Source organism: Gracilinanus agilis, chromosome 1 (genome assembly GCF_016433145.1).
Source record: "Gracilinanus agilis isolate LMUSP501 chromosome 1, AgileGrace, whole genome shotgun sequence".
Lineage (NCBI taxonomy): Eukaryota > Metazoa > Chordata > Mammalia > Didelphimorphia > Didelphidae > Gracilinanus > Gracilinanus agilis.
Window position 1 is genome coordinate 93144290 of NC_058130.1, and position 23209 is coordinate 93167498.

At 41.4% G+C, this 23209-nt stretch overlaps 1 protein-coding gene across 1 annotated transcript; it reads left to right on the top strand.

Moving 5' to 3' along the window:
* Window positions 1-166: 166 nt before the first annotated feature.
* On the top strand, window positions 167-22763 carry LOC123251381 (cytochrome b-c1 complex subunit 1, mitochondrial). The gene is made up of 13 exons (XM_044680669.1): window positions 167-248; window positions 3071-3214; window positions 4497-4583; window positions 9102-9231; window positions 11478-11676; window positions 13080-13159; window positions 13967-14082; window positions 15930-16073; window positions 17070-17230; window positions 17893-17978; window positions 19773-19861; window positions 21509-21584; window positions 22531-22763. The coding sequence occupies exons 1-13, from the start codon at window positions 180-182 to the stop codon at window positions 22593-22595; spliced, it is 1446 nt and encodes a 481-aa protein (XP_044536604.1). The 5' UTR covers window positions 167-179; the 3' UTR covers window positions 22596-22763.
* The last annotated feature ends 446 nt before the right edge of the window (window positions 22764-23209 follow it).

Consider the following 23209-nt stretch of genomic DNA (forward strand, 5'->3'; position numbering starts at 1 on the left):
AAAAAGGGGGGAAAGAAAGAGGTGGGTAGTGGTGGTGGGACACGGCGGGGGGGAGGGGGGCACAGCGTGGGGAAATCAGGGAGAGGAGAGAGAAAGCGCATGCGCCTTCTCAGCCGAAGTCCATCTCGCGAGCCTTTTAGCGAATGCTCCGCCCAGTCTGAGGGAAGGAAGGGAAGAAGATGGCGGCCTCCTCTGTCTGCCGGGTCGGCGGTGCCGCATCTCGAGCCCTGCTCCGCGCCCGTGGCTCGGTGAGGCCTCGCCCCTCTCCGATCAAGCCAGGCGCCCCAGTGTGGGAGGGGAGAAGTGGAACTATCTTGAAGAGGGGGTGCCGCGGGCCGGGAGTCCTTTCGGAACCGGGGCCGCGGGAAGGTCACAGGGTCACGGTCGGGTGGGCCGCGAGCTGAGGTCTGGGGTAGCTCGTGGGGCTCGCGTTTGGCATGGCTCGGGGCACAAGGACCTCCCAGGGCTTGAATAGTCTAGGTGATCCTGGGCATAGAGGGGCGGAGGCTGGAACCCCAGAAAGCCCGTGGTTCCCGGGACAAGAATACCCCAGCCTAGGTTCGGGAAAGATTTATCAGCTAAAAGAAGGGGCTGTGGGGGGTTGGAACATCGGACGGAGTCTGGAGCCCGCCCTGACCTTGGGGCGAGCTGTCGCCCTTCTTTCCTCAATATCAACGTCTTCCGGATTGGGGCAGGGGAAGCTAAACGTGACACAGCTTACCTACCTAAGCACCTGGATAAAGGTGCTTCCGCATACCCGAAAGCACCCATAGAAACATGAGGAATGATGACCCTCAAATGGAAGTTAATAGTGTGATGTAACGGAAAGAGCATGAGACCTCCTTTGGGAGCCCGGAGTAGGCCTGGGTTCGAATCTCGACAATGATGATAACGCAGCCCTACCTTGGAAACCTTCAAACATGGTAGAAATGGGAGATGCTCTTATCCTTTGACGTTGCCTCAGACATTCCGTCCACCAATGAGCATTGGTTTTCAGTGAGGTTGGCCATTCTGGGTGAGAAATACTTCTCTTCTCTTCCATGATCATCACTGGCGCTGATATTTTAGATTTATTTTGCCCTAATTCGAGGGATTAGAGACCCTTGGGGCTACCTGACTCACCTAGCCCGTTCTCCTTCACGTTTAAACCCAGGCTTTACATCCCTTTGTAATGGTTATGTGATGTTTCTTTGCTTGATACAGTCTTGAGGATTAGCAAAATATACTTATTAATTCCAGCTAGAAACAGAAGTTTGAAACACTACCTGCAACATAAGAAATATAATAGAAAGATCCTTGAATCAGGAATTGAGAACCCTTGGTTCTTTGCCTCTTACTAAATATGTTATCTCTACTTGGACCCTTTCTGGGCCTGTTTTCTCATCTCTGATTAAGAGATTTAGACTAGGTAATCTCTAATCTGAAGTGATTCTGAACACTTCACAAAAAAATCCAGCCAATAGGGTTGACATTTCAGGCCCCATACTATGCTTTGGAAATCAGTGCAATGGGGGATAGAGAGTACTCACTGAATTTGGTGGCCCTTTGCTTTTTAATATTTTTATAGTGATTTAGATAAAATTATACATGACACGCTCATCAGAATTTCAAATGAAACACAGGAATGGATTGCTAATAAACTAGATAAGAGTCAGAATCCTCCCCAAATTTTAACAGGCTAAATTAACATGATGGAGTTCAGTAGGAAAAGTGATATGGTGAAACAACAGTTGGTCTGAAAAAGATTGGGGTTTTTAGTAGACTACAAGATCAATGTGTGTCAACAGTAGAATATTTTAGCCGAAAAAACTCATAATGTGATCTTGGTTTGCATTGAGGAACATGACCTCTAGGAAAAGGGAGACCCAAGTACACACCCACACCCACATCCTCCAATTGGATTTGGTCACTATGACCCAAGGAGTAAAGAGCTTTAAGTCCATGACATGAAGATCAATTGAAGGAATTAGACATATTTTGCTTGGAGAAGGCTCAGAGCATTTAGGTGGAGACATACCCTTTCCCCCATATGATAGGTATCTCTAAGTACTTGAAATGGTGTCTTGTAGAAGAGGGAGCATAAAATTGTTCTTTTTGCCTCGGGTGGACAGAACTAGGAACAATGTAGAAGTGCTGCAAAGAGGTATATTTAGGGCTGATATCAGGAAAAACTTAAATGACAATGGGCTGCTACTTTATGTGATGTATTTAGCCCTCAATGGAGGTCTTTAAACAGACTAGATAATTGTTGGATGTGTTATAACTGGGATTCTTGTTGGGCATGGGTTGGAGTAGACAGCCTCTGAGGCATTTTCCCACTCTCAAATGCTGTGATTTTTTGAAATTTATAACTGAATCAGAGAGTGACTGGTGCAGTCCGAAACTTCCTTTTCCAATGGACTTGTGGCTAGTTTGAATTGCTGAGTTTTAGAATAATACATAATACTATCTTTCTGAGAATGGTTACTTGAGCCACTTAGTTTTACTACTTGTTGGTAGCTCTTTTAAAATTAGATTAGGAAAAGAGAAAGCTAAAGTTTGGGCAATAATGAGTTACTTTGAATTGTCTCTAGGTTTTGATCTGCAGTTTCTCTGTTCTATATCACCAGAGTAAATTGAGAATTGTCTATAATTGGTCTCCATGTTTTGACTTTTTGAATTGTTTTTGTGAAAATTATTATGTGTCCACTTTTCTTTTTTTTCTTTGAACTTTCGTACAAGCCAAGAGTGTCCTGAATGGACTTAGAGATTGTATTGGCTTGCTGAGCAACAAGAGTGGCATTCAAGTAAACGGATTTTTGTGCAAATCTTTGTGCTTAGGGGAGAGGCAATTAAAGGAAGCGGGCTCTGGCTTCACAAAGTCAGATTTACTATGGGAGGGATAGGAGAATATGCTCATCAAGTCATTTCATCAAGCCATTTACTATGGGAGGGATAGGAGAATATGCTCATCAAGTCATATCAGGAGGGTTGAGTAAATTGGTCAGGGGTTGTATTTGTTGGCTTCAGAAAGACTGAGGTCAATATGGCTAGATTTAGAATTGTTCTAATAAAAATGTTATTTCTTTAGCCTTCCCTGTTAAAGCTGCCCACTTCTCGTAGTGCAACTGCCTTTGTTCAGACTCTCCAGAACATTCCAACAACTCAGGTCACTACATTGGACAGTGGACTCCGGGTGGCTTCTGAGGACTACTCCAGACATCCCACCTGTACAGTAAGTTTGAATGGTTTCTAAGAAAGTTAAGTCATTACCTCTCACTGTTTTGGAGGAAATTCTGTAAGTCCCTACTCTAGAAATGGGTCAGCTAGTTGGCTTATGAGTAGGCATTTGTAGGACCAATATACTCTACCACTAGTGGGCAGTGCCTAACCTAGTGTTGTCCAGTAGGACAAAAGGGATAGAATGATAAGAGGAGTACACTATTGGCTACAGTCTGAGTCCTAGTCCTCTCTCTGCTACAGACTCAAGTCTTGGGTAAGTCACCTAACTTTTCTGTGCCTGAATTTTCTCATCTGTAAAATGGAGGTACCAATATAATCCTATGGTTCTTAGTAAGTTGTTAATGTAAAATCAGGTGATCTGCCTGAGAGACATTGAAGAGAGAAAAATTATACAACCTGCAAAGTAATGACTTTGTTTCCCTTTATCCATCAGAAAATATTTTAGGATCATATTTTGTGTAAGATTTTATGCTAGGTGACTTATACCTAGGTGCAGCTGCAATTTATCCTTTATTTTAGGCAAATATCTTAATCATCTTTTGGGGTGAGCTTTGGATAGATTACCACAAAAAAGTCCCTTACATATAGGTAATTTCTTCAGCTGTTTAAATATGAAAAGTGAACCTGCCTAGGGATCCATGCAGGCAAAATATAGTTTCTGATATGGCTTAACCACATTCAACAAACATTTAGGGTAAATTAATGATTTGACCAAGGTAAAGCACCTATTCTCAGAATTCAAAGTCTAGGTGGGTGTGACATATAGGATCATAAATACTTAATAGGTCATCAGACCCTCCTAAGACCCTGAATCCTATAATAGATGACAAATAAATTATCTTAGCCGGTCCTCCTAAGGTGCAAATAAAGGTTATGTGAGATCTGAGTGGGTAAGGGACATTACTAAGGAATCATGATGGAAGAGGTTAGATTTAAGTTAAGTTTTAAAGAAGGGTGGAAATCCTAATAGGTTAAGGGGAGAGAGGCATTGGGAGCAATGTAAGCAAAGGCATGATGCTGGAAGGCACAAGAAGAATGGAAGGTACAAAATATAGTATGAACTGAGTGAATAGTATGTGTGGGGACAAAGTAAGAGAAATGACTGAAGAGTTGGGGGAATACCACTTTTGGGGAGGGCCTTACATGCCTGACAAAGGCATTTAAACTTTACTCACTATAGAGTTTTGAGCAAAGCAGGGATGTGAACAGATCTATGTATAACTTCACAGACCAGATGAAGCACCTGATGTTTTTCTTTATTATTTCTCCTCCAGGTGGGAGTGTGGATAGATGTTGGCAGTCGTTATGAACATGAAGCCAACAATGGAGCTGCCTACTTTGTGGAGCACTTGGCATTCAAGGTATGAATGGGTTAGGTCACTATTCTCAAAAACTATAGACCCCAGAGACCTTTAAATTTTGTAGCTTTTAGGATATGAATTTATGCTTGATTCTGCTGTTTAGAGGGTCTCTCTTCACGTGACATAATGTCACTTTATTAAAGATCCACTGATGAAGGACTATCACAGGGTTTGAGCAAGATAAGCTGGTCTGCTAAAGTCCAGGGTGGTTCTAGTGGTAGACTTTGAAATTCTACTGGGGAGGAGATAGCTTGCAAGATGTAGCTTACCATCTCTAGTGTTCCAGCTCAGCTTTGGAAGTGATTCAGGAAAGTTTAGATATTAGGCTTTTACTACTTGTGACCATTGCTGATCAATCACTGAATCTCAGCTTAAGCTACCAACTCCTCTGAGCCTCTTTGTCTTCCTGGGTTTATAGATCTACTACATCAAATATGATTTCATTTCCCCCTTTCTGCTACTGCTACTAAACTATATGCCCAAATCTGGCATATTCTTCTTCTTTCCCTTATACTCTTGTTTACTACACCATAAGAGTGGATGGTCTGTGATTCCTTTACAAGAGAAAAGAGAATACATATTTAAACACTTATTTCACTTGGCTCTTTGGCAATCTAGTACAGCTTGTGGACTCCTCAGAATGTTTTTAAATGCATAAAATAAAATACGTATGATTACAAAGTAAAACCAATTGCATTTTGAAAAGTTATAAAATATTTGAAAACAAGTTCATGGACCCCAGGTTAAGAGTCTGTGCCATAGATAGTATTACTGTATTTTTATGAACAAAAGAGATGAGATTTTTGTGCTGATATTTGGAAATCATCTGGAAGATGTCTTGTTGCTACTTCCTTTGAAGTCAGAAAAACTGAGTGTTTTTGACTTTTGGCCTTGGAGAAGATCATCTAGAGACATGATTGAGAGAAGCTTTTCTGCCATGGATAGAGAAAAGCTGAAGAGAGAGAGCCAGACTTTTACTTGTGATCTTGAGACAAACTAAATGGTATAGGACTGTTGAATCACAGGTGAAGTCCAGTGTAGTTATAGAGAGTTTTAGGTGATTAATTTGACATTTCTCAGAACCACTTATGTCTTTGTGCTTAATTGATTGTTATATATAAATTATATATTTAGTAATTCAGGAGATTGAATAGTTTACAATAGAGAGACATAAAAGTACTATTGGAAAAAGTTTATCCAGTTTGTTAAATAACAGTGGGGATCTCAAATTAATAAGTAAGAAAAAAGTTGCAGTATTATTAATTTGAGAGAAAGATCAAAGCCTATTCCTGGATTTTTTTCTGGAGATCAAGAAAAGAGGGTTAAACAAGTAAACAGGTAAAGTGCAACTTACTTTTGGGCAAGTTGATCGCTTGAACTGAGATAGACAAAATCAGCTTCCTAATACCGAGGCTAGTAAAAACCTAAATACTGCACTAGACCACATAAGGAGTTTAAAAATCCAGTGAGAAGATCTTAATTAGATCAATTAGATGGATTTGATTAGATTAGATAAACTATTTAGACTGAAAAGGCAATTTTATTGTTAACATAATTAAATTAGATTCATTCTTAATTCTAAATTAATATATTTAATAATCACTGGAATTCCTGAAAACCATGTTATTACTTCCTGAACCAAATCCTGAAAGAAGTCTCAAGAATGTTAGAGCCAAAATCCAGAGCTCCCATGTCAAAGAAAAAGTATATATAGCATCCAGAAAGAAACAGTTCAGGCACCAAGAAACCAGAGTCAGAATTATATAAGACCTGGCAGGTGGTGGTGCCTCAGTGAATATAGAGCCAGGCCTAGAGATGGGAGGCCCTGGATTCAAATCTCAGATACTTCCTAGCTGTGGTGACCCTTGGCAAGTCACTCAACCCTAACTGCCTAGCCCTTAATATTGATTCTAAAATAGGGGGCAAGGGTTTTTTAAAATTTTTTTTATTTTTTAAGAAAAATAGAGTAGCAGTTGGAATACAATGTTCTACAAGGCAAAAGATGCAGTAGTAGAACTAGGAATATACTATGCTGCGAAACTGAGTATAATCCTGTAAGGGGGGAGTGGATTTTTAATGGAATAATGGGTTTTTACAAACATTTCTGAAGAAAGAACTTTGAAATATAATATCCAAAAGTCAAGAGAGACCCAGAAAGGAGAATTTATTTAAATAGTTGGAAGATATGTGATGGAGTGCTATCATTCTAATGCGAGAAGGGAAAGATTTTTCCTTTCTTTGAATGGGTATTGAGGGAATTAAAAAAAAAAAAAATAGAACCCTAGGAATAGATTGGTTCCATTCTGACCATTTAAAGAGGGGAAAGAGAAGAGAGGGTAAAAGGAAGAATATGCTGGTGTATAAAGGAGTAGGCAAGAACTTGCTGATTCTCATAATTTTGATATACATGAGAAGAGTCTACCAAGATGTAGGAAAGGTAAGAGGAATGGTACTAAATGAACCGTATTCTCATCTGATCAGAACAAAGGAGGATTGAGCACATATGGGTGTTTGCAGACACAAACATTTTGTTGGAGAAATACATCAAACTTGACAGGGAAAAAAGTGAGACTAGGAAGAGGAAGTTAACAGGACAATAACATGAAGGGAATAGTTATAAGGAAAACATTTCCTTGTTTTAAAGGGGTGATTAAAAAAGGGAAAAGAAAAGAAAATAATTTAAGAGAATACTCATCTTTTGGGGAATGACTGAAAAAGTAGTTGTTATATGAAAATACTGAAATGTTACTTTGCTGTAAGAAATGATAAAAGATGATTTCAGAAAAACCTGGAAAGACTTGTATGAAGTGAATCAGAGTGAAGGGAACGGAATCAGGATTACTCCAGTTTATAAAATAATAGTAATTGTAATGAAAATTGTAATGAAAATCCACTTTGAAGACTTAAAAACTTTGATAAAAGCAATGACCAACCATGTCTCCAGAGGACCAATGATGCAACATGTAACCTAGCTCCAGACACAGCTGATAGGTTTGAAGTGTAGAGATTGGACATGGCTTGACTATGCTTTTTTATTACAGAGGTTTTGTTTTCTCTGTTTTTAATGGGGAGAGGGGAAAGGTGAGAGGAGAATAATAATGGTGATGCCAAAGATAAGAAGGGCTTTTTAAAAAAAATACATAGAGAAGCGTGTCCTCCCATAGTATGCATGCATGCCTAGTCAAAGGGTGGGGTTGAGACCTGGGACTGAATTTAATGTTCATAATTTTCTTTTTATAAAGGAAAGAGGGGTACAGCTTTATGTTAATTTCACATAGCAGCTAGATAGCACAGTGGATAGAGGACTAGGCCTGAAGTTGGGAGCATCTGGCTTCAAATCTGGCTTCAGATACTTCCTAGCTTTGTGCAAGTCATGTAACCCTAGCCTTTGCTGCTCTATACTAAGAGAGAAGATGAGGCTTCATAAAATAGAGTGCACAGAGAAGAACTGAAGGAAGTTTAGAAGGAAGTATAGATAAGCAGGACAGTTTTTAAAGTAACAGGTGAAATTTTTTTTTTATACTTTTGTTTTTAATAAGTAAATAGCATGAAATGGAGACACTTTCATATATAATATTTTATGTTCTAAGTATAAGAAAATGCTAGTTTATAATTATTTTGTGGTTTTTAAGTGTAAAATTTAAAATTTTTTAAAAATTAAATGGAAGACTAAAGAATGATCTCTCATGACCCCAAAGAAAACTTAGGATGCTCTTGCCCTTAAATGTTTTGGAATTCTGACATAGGAGCCTATATCCCACTTGGACCGGGCCAGTATATCTTTTTTTTTTTTTACTTAAATTTAAAATTTTATTTAAAAAAAAACAAAAACCTTACCATCTGTCTTAGAATCCATACTGAGTATCAGTTTCAAGGTGGAAGAGCAGTAAGGGTTAAGTGACTTGCCCAGGGTCACATAGCTAGGAAATAATCAAAGACCAGATTTGAACCCAGGACCTTCTATTTCTAGGCCTGGCTCTAACCATTGAGCCATATAGCTGCTGCCCCAGTATCTTTCAAGGTTCACTTCAAGTCATAAGGTATCCTCCTAATTTACATGATGAACTTTGATAGTTCACTTAAATTTATATCTAATCTTTGGCTACCTAACTTTTCCCATCTAGTTACCTTTCCCAACCCCCATCAAAGGGAAAAATTGAATCCAAACATATAAAAGTTAAGTTTCTATCACTTTAAAAGTAAGAGTATGATGCCAATCTGAAAGTACATGAAGATGAGACATTTTGTCATTGGATGTTGCATTTTGCTTGGTGAAACACACAGAAAAGCTGGAATAATTCTATTCTGGAGTAATCTCTTAGCTATGGACAAGGATATATAATAGCCAGGGTGTTTGTTGGTTAGTGTTAAGGTCCTATGAAGCTGCCTGAGGACTCCTCAGGTCTGAGAGTTTGTCGGCTTGCTAGCTTACAAGGTTGTGTTGCTCTTTTCTAGCTGTCGAAGTGGTACAATTTAAAATGCTTTGACTTTTCTTCATCCCTGTTGATTTATTTATAGGGTACAAAGAATCGTCCTGGGAGAGCATTGGAAGAAGAAATAGAGAAGATGGGTGCCCATCTAAATGCTTACACCACTCGGGAACATACTGCATATTATATCAAAGCACTGTCTAAGGACCTTCCTAAAGGTAGGCAGTCTTCTGTGTTCCCTGTGCTTTGGGATGGGAGGAATTAGATATGGTTTGTTTTCCTTTGAGTGAGACCAACTCATCTGTGGCCTCTTTGGGACTTGGTTATACTAAGAAGCATTCCATTTCTGAATTTGTAATCTGTGATTTTATTAAGCTGTATAACTCCATAGTGAGCAGTGAAGTATTGAATGAAATCCATGGCTGAGGCTGTGAGTTTGAAATGCAGCATAATCTCATTTGCAAATATCTTGTTGAATTAATTGTTTAGTCTGCCCATGTTTTTCAGGGATTGAATTCTACCCCTATAGCTTTGGCAGAGGCCTTTCAGGAAGTAGATGTCTTGCCTAACAGTCAGCTTTCTAAAAAGGAAAGTGAGCTGTCTAAAAAGGTGTTGAATTCTCATTTAGTGTGGTTATTCAAACCAAAGCTGTAGGACCACTTGTCTGGGAAGTTGAGGGGCAGGGGCAGAGATTTATGTTTCAGATTTGAATTGGTAGCTGACCTCTGCAATACTTTCTCACTCCTAAAAGTGTGTCATGGCTGTGGTAAAGCACTCTGATCTCTGGCTAATCTTCCCTTATTAGTCCAGAGGCTAACATCTGAATGAAGATTCAGTCACCCGAAGGATTTGTCTATTCTATTGATAACCTATAATGACCTTGATTGTCCACAGCATTTTCTCCCCTTCCTCTGCCTTGCAAAATTAATCTAATTAATCAGATATTTATTAAGTTCCTGCTTAAATTGAAAGGAATTGCTATGACCAGAACATTGTCCTTGGAACTAGAAGAAATACAAAGTCTATTTTACTTGACCAAAGGCTTTGCACAGTTTAGGAGAGGGATAAGGCGCATACACAATACAAAATAGGCTGTGTGTTTATAGTTTAATTAAGTGGTAATTTACCTCCCTAGTTCAGTGATGGTGAATCTTTTAGAGAAAGAGTGCCAGCCCTGTCTCCACCCCTGACTGAATGCTGTGGGTGCCCACCCCCCATCCCCCACTGAGTGCCAGGTGCACCCTGCCCCCACCTTATCCCACACAGGGGAAGGAGAAAGCTGGGTGGAGGGGCTGGTGAAGTGAGGAATGTCCTCAGCAAATGTAGAGAGGGGGAGAGGAGTGGCCCAAGTGTTCTGCTTCTCTCCAGCTCTCCAGCCACCTTTGAGCCACCTTCTTTATCACCTGTGTTCTCCCATGAGGTTGCTGGGCAGAGGGACTGGTGATGTGAAAAAAATGTCAGACATGGTGGAGGGGGGAAGGGAGCAGCTCCACCTGAGTTCCTCTGCCTTTTTAGTAACGAACTCTGGCGGGTGGGGGTAATGTGCATGCCCACAGAGAGGGTTCTTCGTGCCATCTTTGGCACACATGCCATAGGCTTGTCATCACTGCTCTATCTAGTTTATCCTTGCAGTGTGGCATAGTAGAAGGAGCAGGGGTCAGAGGATTTGAATTCTAATGATAGCCATGCTATTTACTAGCTCTGTGAACTTTTAGATAAATGACTTCTCCATAGACTTGTTTTCTTGTCTGTAAAATGAGAAGGTTGGACTAGGTATCACTTTTAACTTCTATATTCTGGGTTATTTCTCTTCTAGACCTAAACCACAAAGAAAGTTTCATAGTAAGGATATTTATTTATTAGAAAAGAATAATGTTATTTGCCATTGATACATGAATTTGGAATATTTAGAAATTATCTGTAAATTACAACTGAGTAGTATTAAGGTTTCTAATTCTAAACCAACCTTTAGTCTTTTTGCCCTAATTATTGTCATGACTCCATCGTGACCTTCCCCAGCCTTTTGCCTGTCCTCAATTACAAATTGTGGTCTTTCCTAAGAATCCCTGCTCAGCCCCTGACTCTCTTCAGATTATTTCCTTAGTACATTGGTGGGTTGTTGTAAGGGCCACATGCCCATTTTTGGTTGAATTACCTGACTGTCCTCAGGAGTCTCTACCAATATTACTGTTTGATCAGTATGTTATAACTAAATTATTGAGGAAAGGAGGTGAATTTTTATAGACATCATTTATTTCACTTTCAAAGAAAAAAGAAATATTCTTACTGTGACATCTTGTTCTGGCCAAGAATAATGGGCATAGTTGTCTCTGGAGGAGGGGAATATATTGATTATCAAAAGGTTCTCCCGTCCCAGACCACTAGCTCATTTGCCCATAACCTAATATTAAGTTGGCAAGATCTCTATGATTTTCTCCTAATCTACATAATGTGTGTCTTACAGCTGTTGAAATCTTGGGTGACATTGTGCAGAACTGCAGTTTGGAGGACTCTCAGATTGAGAAGGAGAGAAATGTGATTCTTCAGGAGATGCAGGAGAGTGACAACTCCTTGCGGGATGTGGTATTTGACTATCTCCATGCCACTGCTTACCAAGGCACTCCTCTTGCCCAAGCTGTTGAAGGGCCCAGTGAGAATGCCAGGTGAGAATTCACTGCAAAGGGGCAGTCAGTATTCCTGGAACACCAGCTATGTGTGAAGCTCTGTGCTTTATTGATGATGTGGGACATTGTAGGGAGACATGGAACCTTATCCAGGCATAAATACTAAATATAATGAAGCCTTGGAAACTTAAACATCTAAATGAATCTTGCCTTTCAAAGGCATCCTCTAGGAGGAGTACACTCATTCTAACTGCTGTGATTAGACAGAAATATGGTTCAAGGCCACTGGAGCTCCTTTCTCAATGTCTGGCATCTTTTTTTGATCATCCTCAACAGAAGCAAATATTGGGCATTTGAGGATGGTTTTGATTTTTGGAAACAACCAAAGTCATCCTGAGTCATGTCTGGTGAATAAGGCTGGGAGATATTGGTTTGGTTGCAAAATGATGTATGATTTCAGAAGGCAGTTCCCAGAGGAGTCCAAGCATGTATCACACAGTGGCATCAATCTTAGAATAAGTGTGCAACCTCCAAAAGGGAAGTGACTTCCCTTCTGCAGACTGTCATTTTACCTGTAACATGTAAGGTTTGGACTAAGTGGCCTTCAAAGACTCTTCCTTCTCTATGCTTCCAAGGTCCTCTTCAGCCCAGACATATTTTGTTTCTGGAACTACTCTGACATGTAAAAGATTTGATGAATTCCATTGTGTTGACTTTTATCTTGTAATCAACTCTCTTGTAGAACTAGTGACTGGGTACTTGCTGCCCGGAGCTCTTGGACCCAGGTGACCTGGCTGGGGAAGGGCTAGGAGGAGGAGATAGGTAGGAGGGAGAGGTGTGCTGGGCTTATGCTGAGCCCCCTTTCTTCTTCTGGAGCCCTCTGAAGGCATTGGGCCTAGAACATAGAGCCTCAGTCTACAGAATGGATGCCATTCTTTCCCTTTTCTAGGGAGCCTTGGGTCAAGTTGATAATGATAGTAATAGTGTACTTATCACCATCCTTACATTTATATTGGGCTTTAAAGTTGTGTTTTCCTCACAACAACCCTCTGAAGTATGTTGTGTACTTATTTTATAAAGGGAATAGAGGTTCCTAGAGGTGGTGTGGCCCTTGACCAGAAATTATTAAAGCCAGGACTGACCCAGAATTCTTTTGAATTCTACTCTAGTACTCTTCCTAATACTTTAGTATACTGTCTACCCAAACTTTCCCAGATGTTAATCTAAAAGTATTGACTTTGGAGTCAGAAGACCGGGGTTCAAATCTCACTTCTGCTACTTAATTACTGGTGTGACTTTGGACAATTTATTGAACCTCCCTGGGCCTTAGTTTCTCTTCTGTAAAATGATGGAGTTGGATTAGATAACCTGTGAAATCCCTTCCAGCTCCAGATTTAAGTTTCTGGGATTTTCTGTGTTGAACTTGTCACTGTCCTCTTCAGGAAATTGTCCAGGCAAGACTTGACTGAATTTATTGAGACTTACTACAAGGCCCCTCGAATGGTGCTGGCTGCTGCAGGAGGTAAGTGTGGAATGTGCCTCCTTCTTTTACCAGGAGCTGGGCCAGATAGAATGTGAAGGCCAAGAGAAGGGTGTGTGTGGATGTACAAATGTCTTTGGCACTACCTAGGGTGATGCAGCAGTTCCATCTGGAAACTGATGAGGGCTCTGGTGCAGAGCAGGGTGATAGGAAGGGAAGGGCAATGGGAGCATTCATCACCCTGTACCCCTTTATTTCTGCCATTTCACCCCTACATTTTTCTCACCCCTTCTTTCTTCAGAACCCCTTCCCTTCTTCTCATCATACTCTTTGCCACTTCTGATCCTAGTTACCTCATGGCCTGTGACCATTTTTTGAGGCTTGTTCCTTTATTTCCTCCTTGTAATCCCTTGGTTTGTACCATTGGCTTATCTACAGAATAGCACTCAGTTTGTTTAGCTGAGGGGTTTTGCAAGAAGGCTCAAGACTATAGGTTGGAAATGGTTTTTTGACTGTAAATGAAGTTGCCACCCAGCTGTGTTTGTGCTGAGGTTTGCTTGTGCTTGAGGGACTTTGTCCAAGTTCTGTGGTATCAGAATTGGTCCAGGCCTGATATTTTCTCAAGTGTTGATCTTCTGTCAGCTTTAGTGCCATAAGGTATCCCCTCCCTAACTGACTGGTTTGTGCTTTTCCAGACATTGCCTTTCCATATTTACTCTACATCCATTATTCTGTGACTGTCACTGAGCTGTCTCCCTTGGGGTTAAGCCTTGAGCTCAGGTAGCAAAGGTCATTGAAGAATCATGGCATTGAGGACATCATGCTACCTCTTTTGCTTTCCCTGACCAGATGTGAAGCACAAGCAGCTAGTGGACCTTGCTGCGAAGCATTTCAGCAATGTTCCCACATCATATGCTGAGGATGCTGTGCCTCTCCCTTCATCTTGCCGCTTCACCGGCAGTGAGGTATGCTTTTTTTAACGGGTGCCTCCTAGGCTTAGAGAAAAGGATGTTGGGATAGTTGATTCATTATTTTATACATTTTATATTTATTTAATCTATTCTCTGCCACTGGAGTTTTGTTTTGTTGCCTCATAGTATGTTGAGCTGACCCTATTTTCTTTTTTCTTTTTTTTTCTTTCTTTTTTTTTTTTTAACCCTTAATTTTGGTGCATTGTCTCATAGGTGGAAGATTGGTAAAGGTGGGCAATGGGGGTCAAGTGACTTGCCCAGGGTCACACAGCTGGGAAGTGGCTGAGGCCGGGTTAGAACCTAGGACCTCCCGTCTCTAGGCCTGACTCTCACTCCACTGAGCTACCCAGCTGCCCCCCTGACCCTATCTTCTTGAAGGGTCTAGGAGATCCTACCATGCCTGATTATTGTTTCTTATCTTTGTGTCCCCAGCCTGTACCTTGAATGTTTTTGTTATTGTTATTCAGTTATTTCAGACACAACTGATTCTTGATGATTCCATTTGGGATTTTCTTGGCAAAGATACTGGAATGGTTTGCCATTTGCTTTCCAGGTCATTTTACAAATGAAGAAATGGAGGCAAACAGGGTTAAGTGACATACCGAGATGCACACAGCTAGTGTATGAGGCCAGATTTAAACTTGGGAAGATTAATCTTCTGATTCCAGGCCTGGTACTCTAATCACTATACTACATAGCTGCCTTGAATGTAATAAACACTTAATTGAATTGTGTATTGGCCTTGCCACAGGCTGTATTCTTATATTGGCCAAAGACTAGTCTGCCTAATTATGGTTAAAGGGTTATCACCGTAAGGTTGGCCACCAAGGCATGAATTGTTTTGACTAAAATAATTTATGAAGCCATTCATGGAGGAAGCATAGAGGGATTGTGACCTTTCTTGGGGAAATAAATATTCACACTTGAGGACATCATGGATTTTTTTGAAGTATTACAGAAATATGTCCCCCAATTTATGTTTGCCCAAACCACTTTTGATAAGCTTAGGTCCAAATTTGGCCAAAGCCTTTATGCCAATTGGTAATATGGGATTTGGGAGAGGGGACACCTATTGTTAAACTCCTGTGTCCCAGAGGCAGAGAAAATAAGGTGGCTCTTAGAGGTTCACTACTTAGACCTCTATAAACAGATTCTGACTGAGAAATAGTGGATTAGGTAGGAAAGTTGAAAGGCTCAAATTTATCAGAGACAGACTTTGTTGTTAGGAGCACAAAGCCATCATTACTCTGCCCTTTGCCACTGGCGATCATGTTTGTGAACAGCCATAGTGACCTTGAGCAAGACTGCAACCAAAGATCCATCTTCTGACCAGTTTGATGAGATATTCTTCCTTCTAAACCCAGGTTCTTAACCTTTTTTGTTCATGGAACCCCTCTGGCAGTCTGATGAAACTTGTGGACATTTCTTGGAATAATGTTTGTTCTGAGCATCTATAATTGAAGGAAATCCTAAATTTCAGTTAAAGATGGGTGAAAAAGGATGTAATTTTTTTCCCCCTAAACTCATTTCCTCCTCTTTTCTCCAATCTGTCTTCTAATCCCTGGTCTAGATTGATTTCCCAGAAGGCATCCCTTCCTCCTGCATCTTCTATCGCCCACCTTGATCATGAATTGCTTGGAAGGAGGGCCTTAGGCTTCTCTTCCATATTTCCCTAATAAGGCTTGGCAGAGGGGATAGTGCTTATGGGATGAATATATAAATCTGTGTGCCTAGCTGTCTTAAGGAACACTCAAATAATTCCTTTCGATTGTGTTTTTTTGGAGATGTTGGGCACTACTATCTCTTTGTGAGCTTCTTTTAACCCCCTCTTCTTGTTTCAGATCCGTCACCGTGATGATGCTTTGCCTCTAGCTCATGTGGCCATTGCAGTTGAGGGTCCAGGCTGGGCCAACCCTGATAATGTTGCTCTCTTGGTAGCCAACTCGATTATTGGTCACTATGACTGTACTTATGGAGGAGGTGTGGTAAGGGTCTTGACTTCTCTTCTACTGTGTGTGAGGGAATGGTACTTATAAAGTCTTGGTGTTTAGCAGTGGCTCTCAAGGGAGCAAGTACCACAAGGGACTTAGGGAAGGTAGGGAGGCACAACAAAGGGCCTATGTATGGGGTTTTCCTTCTGTAGTCTGTGTGTGTGTGTGTGTGTGTGTGTGTGTGTGTGTGTGTGTGTGTATTTTGTGAGTGGTGAGGAATGAAGAAAGAGGCAAAGTAGCAAGCTCCTGAGCAGATCCTGTATAAAATGGAAATTATTGTTCTTTATTTACTTGGATTCTTTTTCCTTTGAATCTTTTCATACAAAATGGAGCATATGTTGAATTTGACCAAAAATTGATATGTTTGGGGATATTGTTTAGAATATAGCATATAAAAAGATAAAGTTTCTTCCTAAGAAGGACCACAATGATGCTTGGAGTATGAAGCCCTAAGAAAGGCAGGTGGTATGGGAAGGGCCACAGAGGATGGGAAAACTAGCAAAAAAGCTTCCCCAGGGAACATGAAATATGTAACTAGAGGAAAATATTCAAAATTTAAAAAAAAAAAAAAAAGCTTCCCCAGGAAGGCAGGATCTAAGGGGCTGTGCAGAATATGCACATGTGTAAACAGTTTCTGCCTTGGGAAGAGAGATGAGATGGGGAAAGTCCATGGCAAGTTCCTATTGATTTATGCTGACTTGGATATTCTTGGTGAGACCTTTTATAAGATTTCAGTGACTGGAAATGGCTCTTCTGTATTCTTTCTTTTGAAGGTTAGGGAGACCAGAGGGACCAGGAAAGTCTATGATTGCCCTCTCTATAGCTGCTGGGCCTGGGAAGGAGGCAGGGTGTGGTGAGCTCTGGTTGTCTCAGAGCTCTAGCTTATCAGGGTGGTGTTTCTGCTCTCCTGGGTTAGGGGTTTGGACTGTGTGGTTTCTTGTCAAAGAAAGGGGCTGATGTTAAGGTGATATTCCATCTAACTTGTTATAGCACCAGTCGAGTCCATTGGCATCTGTTTCTGCGGCGAACAAGGTCTGCCAGAGTTTCCAGACCTTCAACATCTGCTACTCAGAAACAGGTCTGTTTGGCATCCACTTTGTCACTGATCGAATGAACATCGATGACATGGTCTTCTTCCTTCAGGGCCAGTGGTGAGTGACTTCTAAGAAAAGACTACTTTTTGGCATTTCCTTGTGGGCCTTGGACTGTTGGATGGAAATGCCTCCAGAATAGGCTGTATGTCTACAGCAGTGGTTCCCAAACTTTTTTGGCCTACCGCCCCCTTTCCAGAAAAAATATTACTTAGCCCCCTGGAAATAAATTAAAAAAAAAAAATTTAATAGCAATTAATAGGAAAGATAAATGCACCTGTGGCCATCACCGCTTCCCTGGATTGCTGCAGCACCCACCAAGGGGTGGTAGCGCACACTTTGGGAATCACTGGTCTACAGGTTTCTGGCTGCAAGCTTGTCATTGCCTCAGTGTTAAGTTTTGCATGTGACAAATTTTTAAAAGTCACTGGATCCTTCCCTTTCACCCTATCTGCCCCCCATTTTACACGTGAGGAAACTGAGGCCCAGAGTGTATAAATGACTTGCCCAAAGTCACACAGGAAGCAAGGGTGGAGTTTTGAACTTAGGTGCTCTTGCTTCAAAACCAGCACTCTTTCCACTATAATACACTGTCTAAGGCCAGAAATAAAGGTCCTTTCATCTAGAACTTCAAAATGTTGTTAATCATATGGTTAATTAGAATCATACCTTCTGTGTATAGTTTAATATGACTAATGAATGACCCAAACTTTCCTGTCTAGGATGCGTTTGTGTACCAGTGCCACTGAAAGCGACGTGATAAGGGGCAAAAACATCCTGAGAAATGCTTTGGTGTCTCATCTGGATGGTATGTCTGCTAGAAGGCTGGGGCTCCATGCTGCATATGAATTTTGGTGATCTCAGAGGCAGGGATGAGAGACGCTATGGAAATGACATTCTTTCAAGGTCTTTCTAATGTTTCAGCCTTTCTGGCTTTACATCCTGATTTTCCCTTAGCAGATTCTTTCTCTTGTCCATGTATGTTTTAAGAAGCCTTCACCAAAGTCCCCTGGTGCTTCATTATGATGTGGAGGTGACTCTGGGACCTTAAAGGCCATACCAGTAGGATACAACCTCTGGCAATGGACTATGTCTGTTTCCTAAGGCCCATCTTAGCTAAGTGTTATCCATCATGAATTAGGAATCAAAGAACTTTAGCAGTCATTTAGTACAACCCCTTAATTTTATCCACGACAAATCAGAAATGCAGAGAGGTTTAAGTGACTTCCTTGAGGTCATTCTGGTTTTTAATTTGTCCTCTGACTCCTGTGTGCAGCATTCTGTCCATTGCTTAGAAGTTTGACTATCACTGTTGTGGTGATTTTTGGGACACAGGATTTTATGAACCATCTACCAAATGTGGTATAACAAAAAGAGTGCTGGAGTCTAGAGAGCTGAGCTTGAGCTCTGGCACTAAATATGTGGTAATTGGTGGCAAATCATTTAGCCTTTCTGAGTCTTGTTTTCTTATGTATGAAGCAGGAATCATAGTACTTGCCTATTTAAATGGGGTTAATGTAAGGAAAGTACTTTATAAACTTTGGAGTACTGAAGTATTATTAAGTCAGGGAGAAGTTTCATTCTGTCCTAGTAGCTATAAAAAAGGAAATTTTATCAGTATAATGATATATAACCCTGTGTGTGTGGTCAGAGTGAACAAATGTCTTATAAGATCCTATACTTAGAGCTAGGAAGGCTTGTAGAGGTCATCATTGAACTACCTCATTTTGCAGATGAGGGAGCTGAGGCCCAAAATGTTAAGTGACCTGACTGAGTCATACAGGTAGTGCAGTGGCAGACTCAGGATTCAAATGTACACCGTTTGATTCCAAATCCAGTGCTCTACTATATACCATACTGCTCTCACCAAAGGCCATGTGTTCTGTAGTGGCCACAAGTTACAGCTTTTGAGCTAGAACTTTTCTTGAATTGTGTGATTTGAACAAACCCGTAGAAAATTGAGCTAGCCTCATTTAAGGAAAAGCAGATTAAGGGGGCAGCTGGGTGGCTCAGTGGATTGAGAGTCAGACCTAGAGAAGGGAAGTCCTGGGTTCAAATCTAACCTCAGACACTTCCTAGCTGTGTGAACCTGGGCAAGTCACTTGACCCCCATTGCCTAGCCCTTACCTCTCTTCTGCCTTGGAACCAATATACAATATTGATTCTAAGATGGAAGTTAAGGGTTTTAAATTAAAAAAAAGAAAGAAAAGCAGATTATGCCTTTCCTTTTTGTCTTTAGTTGGCACATAGAGGAGAGATCTCTTCTCTTCCTTTGGGAAAATCCTGGGACAATGCTTTGATGCAGTAGGCTGTATGTTCCTGTATGCTATAAACATTCAGATGATACCCCTTGTTCTCCAATTTTAATTTATTAAATTTAAGTACAAATCTCTTCCATTTGTACTCTTGGAATAGGTCTTTGAAATATTAAATTCTTTCAGGGGAGTACTTCCTGATTTTTGTAAAATTTAATTTTCTAGCTATGAAGTTCCTTGTGCTTCTTTACCTCATAAAGGTGTTTGATTTCGAACCTGGATGGATGGAAAGAACTCTCACAACGACACTTGTCTTGAGTCTTAAATTTGGACAAATCTTTCTGCAGGTACCACCCCTGTGTGTGAAGACATTGGACGTAGCCTTCTGACTTATGGCCGCCGCATCTCTTTGTCTGAGTGGGAGAACCGGATTTCGGTACATAAAGGCTGGGGTGGGTGGACTGTGGACTACTTTGGAGACCATATTTCTTTTTAATATCACATATTTGCCTTGAGGAGGGGAGGACATTTCTTCTATATTTCTTCTGTTTATCTGTATGGCTTTGAGTAGTTGGCTCTTTGCCTCTAAAAGGATGAGAGTAGAGGTGGAACTGGCACCATCACATTCATGGGCATAGATTAGGCACGTGTAGGCACTCCAGGGCCTGTGTAGATTTGGAGTTTGCATTCTTAGTTTCACATGGTTTTCTCTTTGGGCACAAGACCTATTGCCAAGAACTGCAGGCTGCTTGAGGTATGCTATCTTGGCCAATCTTCAAATGGCTGTGGGTTTTGTGCAGTGAACCCTGTGAACCTAAGCCCAGAAAACACTTAAATTAGACTTTCCTCAGAAATTGGCCCAATTTACTGACTGCCTATGCTTTGCTCTTAAGTTGAAGGAATTAGCAGTTCTTTCTTCCTGCTTGGTATTCCAATTCCCCTAGCTGAGATTATTTCTACTCTTGAGGTGATCAGTTGGGCAAGTTCCAGTTGGAACCTTGTGGGCACCTTTCCTAGGATAGAGAAATGTTTTGTTCCTGTGGTTCATTGGGCTTTAGTCATTTCTGGCACTGTAAGCCAGATTTGCTGGGACCCATAGCTGCTGAATTTCTTTTTTTTTTTTTCTTTTTGGTTGGAACTGGAGTTCCATAGATAATTTTGGGAATAATTCTACCTTCAGAAATTCAGCAGAGCAGTATGCTCCCCACTTTCCCTTGTTTATCAGTCTGCCCATGCTGTTTGGACTGAGAGTTTTGATTATAAGAGGAAGCCATTTTAGTAACCTCTCTATCACATAATCAAGGTTTCCTTGGGGTTTCAGAAGGGTCTAATGGCAGCTCACCTGGGTGCTTGGGAGACCAGGGAGGAGATGGATGGACGAGTTCTTCCTTCTTGGCCCTTTACCTGAGTAATTGATAGCATGAAGAGGCCATTAAAAGGGAATGGCCCAGGGGCAGCTGAGTAGCTCAGTGGAGTGAGAGTCAGGCCTAGAGACAGGAGGTCCTAGGTTCAAACCTGGCCTCAGCCACTTCCCAGCTGTGTGACCCTGGGCAAGTCACTTGACCCCCATTGCCCACCCTTACCAATCTTCCACCTATGAGACAATACACCGAAGTACAGGGGTTTTAAAAAAAAAAAAAGGGAATGGCCCAGAGAGCCGATGGGAGCAGTCATTTGTGTGGGGCTAAGAGACTGGAGAACATATGGTAAGTAGGCTAGATAGCACAATTCATCAATTAGATTAACTTCTAGTCTGCCATCTCTGAGTTGAAACATGTTTGAAGTAATCTCTGCTGTTTTCTTCATCCGGACATACTGAATTCTACTTGCTTAAGAGTATACTTACCAGGAATTTTTTTAGTAGCAATTAGTCTAATTAGGCACTTTTAAAGCATTCTCTGCTCTATTTCCCAAAGGTATTTAGCATGAAGAGAAGAAACTGCCTTGGCAAAGAAACTAACAAAGAAAATTTCAGGGTCAAATGTGTTGTTGATTTTGAAACCTTGTTTTTGTGTGGGTGAACCCCTGTCTTATGTGTCTCAGAGAGCTGACTTCCTGCCCATCTGACATTTGCTTTTCCTAGGACATTGATGCTAGTGTTATTCGAGAAGTCTGCTCCAAATACCTATATGACCAGTGCCCTGCAGTGGCTGCAGTGGGTGAGTAGTTCATAGGCTATCATCTCTACTCAGGTAAGGCAGGCAGTTGACTAGGGCTGGGACTAGCATTTTTTTGTTGAGTAGGTTTCTTTCCTTCCCTTGGGTGTGGGTTTACAAAGAGGAGGAGCCTGGTATTTGTCTTAGCATTTTTTCTCCTTTGAATTTCTGCCAGGTTTTCAAAGTCAGATTAATGACTTCCCTTCTTTTCTCCATCATTTAGACTGAGGCACATTTCTACCTCTCCGGATTGAAACAGGGAGAAAGGCAATCATGCTGGAAATTTTTGTGGGACTAAAAACCATCTCATTGTGGGGCTAAAATCCACCTCCCTGTGGGAGGTTCTATATCTTGGGTAGAGGAAATAGAGCCCTCAAGTAAAGGAGGGAGGGACCCCTGCCCTCCCTATTGCCCTGGCCACTCCCTATTCAGAGCAGCTCCCCAATGCTGCTCTGACATGTTTGCTTGTCAGTCAAAGGGAGTTCCATTAGTAAACCTGCCCCAGCAGCTCCCTTCCCTCTCCCACTGATCAGGTGGTGAATTTCCTTCTCTCATAGTTCTTTTTAAAGGAGTAACTTTGATCTTTCTCACTGAACTGAGGTTGATGCATTGTGTGGAGGGGAAAAGGCTCAGGTAGGGACATTGAACTATGAGTCTTAGAGGGGTGGAGAATTAGGTCATGCTTAGGGATGGGGGACAGCAGGGTGGTGCCAGCCTGGAGCTTGAAGGAACAGGCTTATTGCCTCCCTAAGCTGAACATTCCCTTCCCTCTTGGCTCACGTTTCAGGCAGCTCGCCCGCCTCATTCACTCCTTCCAAGGCCTGTTGACGATCCCTGAGGCCAGGTGTCCTCTGCTGGGTGGGGAGGGAGGGGTGCAGAACTGTGACAAGCCCTTTAGTGGGTCTCTGCAGACAGTGCCTTAGGCTGACTAACGGCTCTGTTCCCTCAGGTCCCATCGAACAACTCCCTGACTACAACCGTATCCGCAGTGGCATGTTCTGGCTGAGATTTTAGGGGCCACACCCAGTCAAGGGTGGGAGCTGTGGGATCCAGGTCTCTGGAGGGTGCTCCCTCTACTCAGGAAGACTCCCTCCAAACACGTCTGTGTGGTAACAGCCACCCGGCTTCCTGGGTGAGCAGTACTGTTTTGGATCATGTCTAAATAAAAGTAATTTAATTGAAGCCTAGGCTTTGTTTTTTGATGTGCTATATCCCTTGTCATTCAGTTAATCAGTGCTACATTTTTATTAAGTGCCTACTATATGCCACTGTGCTATGTACAAGTGGGATACAAGGAAAAAGCAAAAATCATCTCTGACCTCGAGGAACTTTCATTCTCATCAGGGAGAAGACATGTTTGTTGTACATATATGGGTGTTTATAAGATGCATACAGAGTGAATAGAAGGCAGCCTTAGAGAAGGTATTAGCAGTGTGTATGGTGGGGATTAGAATTAGGGACCAAAAAAGGCCTCCTGGAGAACGTTCAGCTAACCTTTAAATGCCTATCATCAAGATGCTGTGCTTAGCTGTGGGGATTCAAAGTATAAAAAAAAAAAATGTCCCTGACCTCAGGTAGTTCTAGGAATATTATTAGAGACACATGACATATACCAAGTATCTTCTAAG

What these genes read in the sequence shown, in the direction of transcription:
- LOC123251381 (XM_044680669.1), top strand. Translation starts at nt 180, where the DNA reads ATGGCGGCCTCCTCTGTCTGCCGGGTCGGCGGTGCCGCATCTCGAGCC. An exon ending in GCCGCTTCACCGGCAGTGAG is followed by an intron (nt 14,083 to 15,929) that starts GTATGCTTTTTT and finishes TTCTTGTTTCAG; the next exon opens with ATCCGTCACCGTGATGATGC. An exon ending in TTCTTCCTTCAGGGCCAGTG is followed by an intron (nt 17,231 to 17,892) that starts GTGAGTGACTTC and finishes TTTCCTGTCTAG; the next exon opens with GATGCGTTTGTGTACCAGTG.